The sequence below is a fragment of the Schistosoma mansoni genome, assembly GCF_000237925.1.
Source record: "Schistosoma mansoni, WGS project CABG00000000 data, supercontig 0013, strain Puerto Rico, whole genome shotgun sequence".
In the NCBI taxonomy this organism is placed as follows: Eukaryota; Metazoa; Platyhelminthes; class Trematoda; order Strigeidida; family Schistosomatidae; genus Schistosoma; species Schistosoma mansoni.
Window position 1 is genome coordinate 2,412,835 of NW_017386025.1, and position 12,172 is coordinate 2,425,006.

At 36.5% G+C, this 12,172-nt stretch overlaps 1 protein-coding gene across 1 annotated transcript in view; it reads left to right on the forward strand.

Annotated features, from left to right (window-relative positions):
- The window catches only part of Smp_097640 (hypothetical protein), a gene marked incomplete at both ends in the record, with an annotated part of 31,562 nt that extends 22,737 nt beyond the window's left edge, over window positions 1-8,825 (forward strand). Inside the window, 2 exons of the mRNA XM_018790890.1 lie at window positions 6,670-6,972; window positions 8,552-8,825. Coding sequence (XP_018645904.1) covers window positions 6,670-6,972; window positions 8,552-8,825 — 577 coding nt within the window. The remainder of the gene's footprint in view (window positions 1-6,669; window positions 6,973-8,551) is intronic.
- Between the last annotated feature and the right edge of the window lie 3,347 nt (window positions 8,826-12,172).

Consider the following 12,172-nt stretch of genomic DNA (forward strand, 5'->3'; position numbering starts at 1 on the left):
CACTGCACATGACTGACTAGGTGGAACGGCATGTTGTTTTCATATATGCCCCATAACCTTGGGGGTATTGGTATATTTATCATTGGCTCCGCCGCATAGTTAAGCTTTACTGAAATATTTATTTAGGACTGATATTTACACAAATTGATCAGATACATTTAACTTGATTAAGTACACCTAACACATTATTAAAGGAAAAATTAATCAACGATGGAGTCAAAGTTAGTGAGTCCGAATTTAGCATAGCTTTAAGCAAAAAACTTCAATTGTTAGCTATTGAACATGATACTTTTGTAAATTATTTGTGCAAATTGACAAGCAGGTAAGTTTTATTTTAAGTTTTAAATTGATATTTTGATTTGGCTCAATCTAAGATTGGTTATAATGTGTATTATAACCCTATAAGTCTACTAATCAAAATAGTTCTTTTTACAATCTGATCGTTATTTAGGATTGTTGAAGCAAGTATAATTATGAGTGACATTAAATTTTATATATATATATATATCGATGTTCGACATTAACACCATTAAATGTCGGCTCAGTGGTCTAGAGGTCTAGCGTTTGCGTGCGAGATCGAAGGTCCTTGGTTAGATTGCCGCGGGTTTGCACTTCTGAGGAGCCCCATATTAGGAGGAAACTGTCGTCCAGTGCTTCCAGGTCTTCAATGGTGGTCTAGCTTAGATCGGTTCCTGATTTCAACTGTAAAGCGATATATTTTGTCTTAAATTCACTCGCCTGTTATACAAATATACATAAAATTTTGAAACCTTTGAAAATATGATAAATAGTTCACTTAATCAAATGTTAGTGTCTCGCTTGAAGAATGGTTAGATCTCTATATTAATTTCTTACTGATTATAAATTACACACTGTTTTGAAAGTGGTCTTAGTGATGGTAATCGTTATGTGTTTAGTTAAAAACAATGTTAAGAAGCATTTTGTGTAGGTTTCATAATTGTTTGACATGCATCAACAAATCATATTTCCAGTGTAGATGAAACTGATACTATTCTAGAAATCCAAAGGCTTGCCTTACTATGTCCCATAACTGAACGTGTTACTATTCAACAAATAAACATTGTTGATAAATATCGGTCAGTATAAAATTTATGTCGAAAGTTTGACTACTTTCAGCTGTCTAACATCAATTACAAACAATCTTTCAGGATTATTTCAAGTAAATTAATTACCTACATTATGGCTAGATTAATATGATTCGATCAATTATGTGAACTAGACAGTATGCCATTAGTCATTGTTATAATTCATCTCCAATGCTGGATTCCGTGACTATCTGGACTCAGTAGCGAAGTGAATAACTCGTTGAGTGTTTGAAAAGTAAGTACTGAGTTCGAGTCCAAATGTGAATATCAACACAAGGATGCAGCTAAATCCAGTTGACAACTAGACGTAGAAGCGATGAAATGTACATCTCTGCTTAATAATACCATTAGTATTATTTCATTATGGACTATATAATTAGACATTGTAATGCTTGGTTTGATAAATGCTTGTGACATTGACTTCTTGGATAGATTTTTACACTCAGTAGTCTACACATCCTCAAGATGACAACATAGTAGTTAAAACTTAGTTATTGTTATCAACGATCATATAGAAAGTTATCAGTAACATTTTAAAGCTCCCTAAAAGTTGTCAGAATTAGTGGTAATTTAAATATCCCACTATTAAAATAAAAAAAGAATATAAATACCATATACGCTTTTAGAATTTACGATAAATTACCAAGAGTACTAACTGGCTAAGACTAAGTCAATTACTCTTTGTCTACTTTTTTCATGTTTTTCAGGGATAAAGATTAGTATTTCCTAACAAATACTAAGCAGTTATAATAGTTTTCATCAAACTGAGAACAAAAAATTCCATCTTCTAACTATTGAAGACATAGAATATAGCATTATATAATAAAGGTTATCCTCAACATTATCGATGTTCGATAAGTGTATGTTGTATCCATAAACTTCAATCATTTCTCGGTCTATTTAGTGAGGGAGTGATGTATACTAGTGTTTAATTTACAGATTATATTTTAAACCCTGATTTTGATAATATTTGTTTTTCATTCTGGATGTTGAGGTACGCTACACTGACATTTTCGTAACATACATGCTGACAACTTGAGATGCTTAAAATAGAAACTTTAGTGAAAGTTACATTGCAATATCCAGCACACAGCTATTAATTAATCAGAATAATAAGCGAAATTACTGGGTACAACACGCTTTATAAACATTGAGGACGTTGTGAATGACCTGAGGCTTTAATAATTAAAAACATACTCATGTGATCGATATTGGGGAATAACTTCTTATTAAATGTGGTAAAACAATTTGGTTGTTTACTTCAATGAAGTAGATAGTGTGAGGAATTTAGTTCGTGTTTTCAGCCTGACAACTAAGTATTTCAATCACCAACCTACTCTACGTTGCAGATTTACAAGCGAAAAACAGCGTTAGAATAATATTCAATCAGTTTGGATGTACTGACAAGCTCATAACTACAATTCACCTGGGTGTTGCTTCATATAAAAGGTCCCCATTTATTTGAAAAACTCTACTGCAACAAAGATTAGGAAAAAAGAATTATTTAGAAGTAGATGAAATATACGAAACAGTATACTACCGAGACCAAGCTGGTCACATTCAAATCCTTCCTACACCTAATTACTCTCTTATCTCCATGACTAACCCTTCTCACGTCCCTTTTTCACCTCACACCTCTAGGGCAAACGATTCGAGTACGCGGAACACTGTGCCAAATAGGATAGCAGGCCTCCTTAGCTAGGAATTTAGAATCCCACACCACGGATGTGTGCTGCGTCTCCGAAACGCGCATATAGGATCCGAGTAGCGTCGTTCATTTGACCTCACCATGTCAAAATAAACAACCCACTCGATTCACGCTTCATGTATCTGGAGACCTTGATGCTGCCCTTTGCGGCCTCTGACGTAGGTATAGCATTGAGTCCTAGGGCAGAACTAGCTCTTTTGGACTGTATTCCATTAGACAGTCGTCTGTGTGCTGTCCGACTAAACGGATCAGTAGGGACTCAGAAAGATAGGGACACTCGTCGTTGCCTCTTCGTCACCTCTGCCTACTCTCCCACTGACTGCAGCTCAGATGATGTAAAATATGAGTTTTACAGAAAGCTTTCCGAACTTCTCCGAAAAGCTAGGCGCTCTGATGTAGTAATAGTGACTGGTGACTTTAATGCTCAACTAGGTAAACTAAGCGAAATGTAAAGACACCAGGGTGGCTCCTATGGTGTCGTGGCTCAAAAAACAAATAATGGCGACCGTCTGTTGCAGCTGTGCTCAGATAACCGTCTGTTTCTTGCAAATACTAACTTTAAACACAAGGAAAAGCATCTTTTGACATGGCGATCCCCGAATTCGTACCAACGTTGGACCCAAATAGACCACATCGCTATCAGAGACCGAAGACTGTCGCTCATTCTGGAGCACATGTTTAGATTCAGATCATGCTCTATTGCGAACGCGTATCTGTCTGCGCCTTACTGGACGTAGGAAAGACGCGGCAATGAAGCCTCTAAGGGTTCTACTTAATGATAGGAAAGCTAAGAATATGTTTCAGGAACAGCTAGAAACACAGTTAGACAGCCATGTAAGTTGTGCCCACCCGGTAGCAGTATGGAATGACATCCGAAAAACTGTGGAAGCAGCAGTCATATCTGCTGGTACGATAAACCATAAGGTCAGGGAGAAACACTGGATCTCAGCAGAATCTACCGCACTGATATATGCTCGAAAACTCATCCCATATGGCTCTGAACATAACGAAGAGCGGAGTCAGCCTAAGCGCAGGCTAATAAGAAGTCTACGCAATGATCGCGAACAGCGGTGGATAGCGAGAGCAAGAGAGATAAAAAAAGGCAGCGGCAATAGGCAACAGCAGACAACCGTTCAGACTTGTTGAAAAAAAGCGGTATTAGGAACCCAACTGTTAGCGAAACTATCTTGGAAAAAAATGGATATATTGTTCATTCTCAATCCAGAAGATTGGATCGATGGGAAGAACACTTTAGAGATCAGTTCAAGTGGTCTTCAGCCACACTTCGGTTTCCCAAGATCCCCAGTCGACCTGAATGGCAAGTTAATGTAAGTACACCAAATCTTTACGAGGTTGAAAAAGCTATAGGAAATCTGAAACGAGGGAAAGCAGCAGGCCCTGACAGGTTTACCCCTGAGATTTTTCAGGATGGCGGTCCAGTACTAGCAGCGACATTGACTGAGGTTTTAGATAGAATCTGGGAACTGGACGCAATTCCATCTGACTGATCCCAATCACTAATTGTGCCAGTATATAAGAAAGCACAAAAGTCCTCTTGTGACAATCACAGAGGGATCAGTTTGACTAATATAGTGTCTAAAATATTAGCTTCAATAATGCTTCGACGCCTAACCGAAGCTTGTGAAAAGCAGACTAGAGGAAACCAGGCTGGTTTTCGACTTGGACGTGCTTATGTGGACCAGATATTCACTCTACGTCAGGTCCTAGAACATAGACACATATTCAGACGTCCCACAATAGTAGTATTTCTCGACCTTAAAGCGGCATTTGACTCTGTTGATCGGGAGGTTCTATGACAGAGTTTGTCACTGAAAGAAGTACCAAAGTATGTTAACCTTATACAGGTTCTCTACTCGAACACAACTGGTTGAGTTAAAGCTTATGGCGAACTGTCATCAGAATCGATTACCTCAAGTGGTGTTTGTCAGGGCTATCCACTATCTCCATTTTGGTTTAGCTTTATTGTCAACGTGCTTTTAGAAATAATACTTTCCTCATCCAAATTTAGAGGGGTTGAACTCCTACCAGGAGATTCATTTGTTGACTTAGAATACGCCGATGATATTGTTCTATTTGGTAAAGACGCTGACAAAATGCAAAGTCTTCTGACCACTATAAGCAACAATGCAGGCATGTTCGGGATGCGATTCTCCCCCTCGAAGTGCGAAATGTTACTTCAGGATTGGGTTGCATCGGCACCTGAATTAATGATAGGGAGTGAAATAGTTGAGAGTGTTGACCGCTTCACTTATCTTGGGAGTCTCATCAACCTATGTGGTCTGGTATGTGACGGAATCTCAGCACGGATACAGAAGGCCCGTCTAGCTTTTGCCAACTTGCGTCATTTACGGCGTAGGCGAGATATCTATCTACCAACCAAAGGATGGGTTTACTGTGCAGCACCTACTTCCGTCCTACTTTATGCCTGTGAAACATGGCCGGTCAGAGTAAAGGATATCCGTAGGCTACTAGTTTTCTATCATAGGTGTCTTCGAAGCATTGCTCGCATATTCTGGGACTGCCGAATGACTAATGCAGTTGTTAGGAAACGGGTATTAGGTAAGGATGGCAAATCGATTGATGAAGTAGTGAAACCTCATCAGTTGAGATGGCTGGAACACGTGTTACATATGCCCAACCACCGACTGCCCCGACGTGCAATGTTTTATGGTGTAGGAGTAGGTTGGAAGAAAGCAAGGGGCGGCCAGACCAAAACGTGACACAAATCCATGAAGTCACTGACAATTGGACTGAGCCATGTTGGTAGGTGTAGATTTCCTGGTTGGGATTCGCGAGATGATAGCAACCGATGGTTAGAGACCTTGAATGACATGGCTCAAAATCATTTGCAATGATGCAGGTGCATCCACTGTTTGTGTTCTCCCGAATTCTAATCTTCTGAATTCTTCATGTCCTTTTCCTTTTTCTCTTTTCAAATTTATTTCACTGGATTATACTCCCTGAATAACATCTTCGAACCCTAATCTTTCAAATTAATGCTTATACTCTTACTACCTCTATCCCTATGGGATTTGAATCGACAATTGTATCTCTGTGTTAATGTGGTATGGCAACTCGAACTGATGTACGTACGTACGAAGTTCTACGTTGTAACTGACGCAGTTCAGTCAAGGCTAGGCACTCATCACGGGACTTGGAGTTCCTGTGGTCTTGGAGGGGGGTCACGGATGTGTATTGCTAGTGAGTCCTATACCACAGAGAAATATGCATTCAATGATCCTTGGGTTTACATGGTTTCTTCAGCTAACGTCAACTGAAAAACAAAAGTTCACATATTCAAAGCATTTTTTTACATGATTATAATGTTACTTATCATAAATGAAGTGAGAAGTACTCTTCGATATTAACGTCTTTTTTCTCTGTGTTAACCGAGTAATTGGGACAGAAACACAATCAAGAGCCATGTATGTGCACAGGTTTTGATTTGTTTGTCTGCTTATAAATAATAACAAGATAATGTCTAAATTCCTTGCAGATTAAATCCAAGATCACTCATTCACTGTCACTTTTGTTTATCAATATCTTTTATTAGCAACATCTAATTTAAAGTAGAGTGACAGAATAAAAGCTATAAATCCATATAATCTTTAGTAAATATTCTGTTCAGTACATCTTATATAAGTCTGCTAACATCATAAAGCTCTCACCTAGTAAGTTACTTTCCAAGAAGTTACTATTTATGAAACTAATTATGAATATTATTCCAGAATCAAATGTGCATTAGGTCGAACAACCTTTATAAACCTTTCATTTTTTTATGTTCTGTGGCATGAAATAACACAAAACTCCTTAACAAATATTCGCTACATCCAGTTATCCAACTGGTAATCCAGCAATCTTATTTCTACCTAGCGAAATTAACACCAATAATAATGAACCAGTTGGTCTACTATTTATTGTACATGATCTGTTACATCTGAATATGACAAAAGTTGGAAAAGAAGATGCCAAAATAAATCATAAACAAAAATCTGCTTCTTTTAAAGTATTAAACAATAGTACTAGTAAAATGAAGAAATTGACCAATGCGGATGTACAGCCAACTGTTGGCCAATTAATCGGTGTATTCGATAGCAATATTCATGGGGTAGTTTATGACAAGAAAAATAATATAAGGTAGTTGTTGTTTAACTCAAATTAATGTGATAAAGTTTAGTTACTTTCTGTCACTAATTATCTCATAAACATTAACTTATCTTATTGCGGTTGCTCCTTTTGTAGTTATTTGGACGTTTCATGTAAATTCCAGTTGCTGAAATTATTCAAAAGCTTCAAATTTCGAGCTATTCGTCTAAATTTCAATGAATGTTCTTACCAATGACCCAAACGCTTTAACAACTTCGTTCTTTGTTGCTCTAATATAGCAATTTTATTCCTAAACAGATACTGGCCAAACCATTTGTATTTGATATCGAGAAATGAACGTGGCTACACTTTTCCGGTTGTAGTAGCAGTAGACTGGATTTGTTTTTCAATATCATATAGCGTCTTATTCCTCTAAAATAATTTTAAACTTTCGACCTCTGTTGTGCATATATCTAAATGGTTTGACTACCTAAATGAAATACAATGTTAGGTTGAAATATCCCCATGGGACGTATTTTGATCAATCTTGGTCTAATAATGACATATCATTAGGTGACAGCAGAAAATTCTCACAAACTAAGTAGGACATTTTGAATACACGTAACGGAACGAACCATTAGGGAAACCAATTTCAGAAAAACAATAACTAATCGAATTGTACACCGGACTATGCAAATAGGCAGATCAATTTTAAGAAAAAGCACTACATGCAGGACAGAAACCAGCGACAATTGATATTTCTCTATAACTAAGACTGTCACTAAATGAAAAATTATTTCTGAATCTACCAATAATGAATATTACTTCACGAGACTGATCCTCAAAACCCAATGAATAACCAAGGGAGATTTTAAATATCTAACTAAATAGACAATATATATATATATATATATATATATATATATATCCACATAGTTCAATTGAGTTATTAGTCAGTTAGTGAACACTTAAGTTCCTGAAACAACCAATGGACTTTTATAACCTTATTGTCTGACATAAGTTTCCCTATTAGCGAAAACCATTAAAAATTCTGAAAGCAAATAGTAACAACTGAATGGATTACTGAAATAATTTTATTTAAGATATAATTTTAACTCACGCACTCAGATCAGAAGACAACTATCCATTTAATACACTTAATATTGATAGTTGTTCATTTAATATGCCATATGAATGAGATCTTTATCAACAGATAAGTACACAATTCAGACTATATAAAATTGACAAACAGTTCAATTTACATGTTATAAATTCAGTTCATTCAAACCGAAACCGGGTTTCATTTGTGTTTTTTGAAAAAAAGCTAAAAATCTGACACATTGGCTTTGTTTATTACCATTTGAGGCAACGCAGAGATTAGAAATTATTAGCTAGTTTGTTTTAACGCATTTACCAAACACAGTATCATTAAATCAGCTTTTCACCAACGTTTATTTATTAGTGATACTACCCAGCTGGCCAAACTGAAATTACTATCTACTTAAATGATACGTGAATGTTTTAGTCATTAGTCCACTAATTCTATTTGCAATTGTGTAGACCATAATAACTTATGCATTAAGTTTAAGACCATGACAGTAACTAACACAAAGGAATTTATTTCTTTCAGATTACAATATAATCATAATGAAGGTGTCTATTTCAAGCAACCATTGGATAGATACACAAGGGTATGGAAATGGTCTGGAGAAAAACATGTCCATGCACCACCTTTTCAACCACTGTTAATAAAATTAAATGATATTATAACATTGAAAATTTATCGGTTTAATAAAATCCATCTACATTTCCAAACAATGAAAATTATTTGCAAATTAGACCTCACAAGTAAACAGTTGAAATTACAATGGATAAACACAGAGCAGTATAGGGAACCAAAATAAGTTTGAACATTTTGCCTGACCGTATCCTATAATACATGATAACGAATTGGATGAATTAGAATATTTGATGTAGTGTATTGATCACCACTTGCTCATAACTAACACGCTGTTGTTCTTACGGAGTATGTAAATTACTTGCATTTTTAAATAAAACCCACATTTTTGCGTGAATTCACCTTTTGAATGATATGGGATATAGTGCCATGACCCAAGTTATGACTACAGCTCATTATCATTGGTTTGAAAAGAAGCTGAGTCTGATTTTGCACTAGTATATTTCTGGAAAGTCGAACGTCTGAAGTCGCTTGGCATATTCCTCGCTTGTCAAATATTAGACTATGCACACACCAACAACTAATGCATTTTACTGCCAACAACATGTGACAGCAAAAAAAACGGGCACCACATTGAATCTACAATTATTTGACCATATTTACCTTGGTAGCGTTTCCACAAATAACCGAACTGAGTGTAACATTGTTATAAACGCAAGTGAAGTCTAAAATGAAGTGGATCAGTGGACAGCATTTCGAAACTTAAGTGACTGAAGAATGGAGATACTACTTCCAAATATGGTGCGATCGATGGATTGGAAAAGGTTAAGAAAGCATTCGACCGACCTTACCATAACATAGGGTTACATCACAGATACATCAATACATTTGAGTATCGTGTATAGTTAAGCTTTACAACAGCATAGAACTGAGGCAAGGAAAATCATATTCTTTAAGTAATATAGTACTTACACCGGCAAACATTTTCAGGTCACTACTGTATACTACAGGATCCCTCTCAGCATTATTGTAGATAATGTCTTTTCGCATTGCCGGTACCGAAGGTACCACGGTCTATAATCCTTCAAAACAGGTGTCTGAATTTGCAAAGTAATTCGATTCTACGTACTTTTTGTGGATTTGATTAGACAGTTACCGTGAAGAGTTGCATTATGCAAATTAGGTGGATGTTACGTTTTTAGTTCAACGTATATTAAATAACGCCTTGGAAAAAAAACTTGAGACTCGTTGATTGATTTAAAGCTATTCCAAATTAACGTGTTCAGAGTGTAATATGGCGACTTCGGCTTACGCAAATTTGTCAGATCCTATGTTGTTTATTGATGGATGGGTAATCAATATTGTTTTAGTGAGTCGTATTACATTTAGGTACTATGGTGCTTAACAAAAGATAACCAATGTTTGTTGGAGATGGAAATAATGACTGTGAAACTGAATTGGATACCGATACTCCCAATAATTCAAGCGAAATTTCCTAGAAAATAGACTGTCTCTATGGAACGAAACAGTCAACGACTAACAACGGATCCAGATAAGACTTCAAAAACATGTCACCCAAAGTCTACAACTATTGGTTACGATAGTCACGCGGACCCCAACCAAGTAGTCTGCATGTATCAACATGACTCAAACCAAAAGTTAGTGACTTCAAGGACTGGTGCCACATTTTGGTTTGGCCGCCCCCAACTTTCTTCCAACTATTCCCAACACTAGTCAGCATTGCGCACTGTGGTAATCGGTGTTCAGACATACGTAACACGTGGCCTAACCAAAAACAACATCAACTGATTTACCATCACTCCCTAACACCCTGCGTCTAACCTCACTATTACTTACCTGAAGATCCCAGCAGATGCGAGCAATATTTCTAAGGCATCTGTGGTCAAATACTGGCAACTTACGAATATCTCCTGCTCCTAATGGCCACGTTTCGCAGTCATAAAGTAGAACAGAGCGAACTGCTGCACAGTATACTCGTCCCTTAATTGGTAGACGGATATCTCACCTTCCCCATATGTGACGTAAGATGGCAAAAGCCAAACGAGCTTTTTGAATCCGTGCTGAGATTTCGTCAGACACCAACCCATTAGGTCTGATCAGACTGCCAATATAGGTGAAGTTGTCGACGCGTTCGACTACTTGAGTCAACTCGGAATACTGACTGATCGTTTAATAGTAGCTTATGGTCTAGTATAGCCGTTCCAGTTTATAACACAAATATCAGCCTCCGCTACATGGATCGTATATTTCAGATATACATGTTTTATACACAAGTAGGCCAGACCGTACCACACCATAAAATGAAAAATAACTGTACAAGATCAGGCCAAAAGTGGGTTTGAGTGTGAGGCTCTAACTAACATGTTGATTGTGGATTAGGAATAGTAAATCGCATAACAGTAGCCACTAGGTCAAATGAAAAATCGTGAAAAAAGGAATGCGAATATATATATATATATATATACTCTAGTTACTAAATAACTATTCACTTAGAATCTATGTAATAATAGTCCATAAACCACTCCTGGAAGTTGCCATTCTTCTTCTTTGTTTGGATATGATATTTATACGGGGGCTAACGATGCTACGAGTTTGCTCGCATGGAGGTAAATTGTGACTGGACCTGCAACCTAACAAATGAAAGCACTACGCACAAAACCCCTATCTTAACAAGTAATTTGTTAATAAGTTGGGATAATCAATATGTATGCCTTTTTATCACAGTAGCAATTAACTTTTTTTATTACTATACAATGACTAGGAAAATCTACGAAAATTGCCTGAGGAAAATAAGCATCTCATCCCACCGAAGAAAACGTTCCACAGCAATGCCTTAACAGTTATCTTAGTTCTACTGACGTGTAGACTAGTCATGATACATAAATTGATATAATAAGGGTATAGCATAACATACGATTGTGTATCTAACTAGACCTCAATCTCTACCAAGCTGAAGGTTATCACAATTAAGTGTCGCTCACGGTACCTGGTAATTCTAGTTTGAATATTTTATGGAAAACCCATCAACTTGGAAATATAGATGAGCAATCCATTTGAATGTATAGCACTAGTTTTCGATGATAACTTTACAATCATTCATTGTAAGCGACCAGGAATACCTAGAACGGTATTTCTGAATATGATGAGGACTTTATTAGTTATAATCGATCCTCAGTTCTTTAATTAGACTACACAATCCGAAAGGGTAATAACTCTATTTAAGATGAAGAGATCTATTCCGTTTACGGAACGCAGAAGGACCTCAAAAACAACTCGTACTAGAAAGATTAGGTTGATTAATATATATGGACAAACATAAGTTAATATATTTCCTTCAAGGAAGATTTGGTTGTGAAACAAAGATAAAAACATGCTTTATTCAAAGCATATTTGTGGGTTCACTTAAAGGAACGTTAGAGCATTTTTCATTCAGTCTTCATGCCGTACTACAATCTTAAACCGCACTAGATAAAACATTTGTAAACGAAACGTCTCGGTTATTAAATTTTGTCGAATTAGATGGACACCTTTCTATTTAAACACATAAAAATT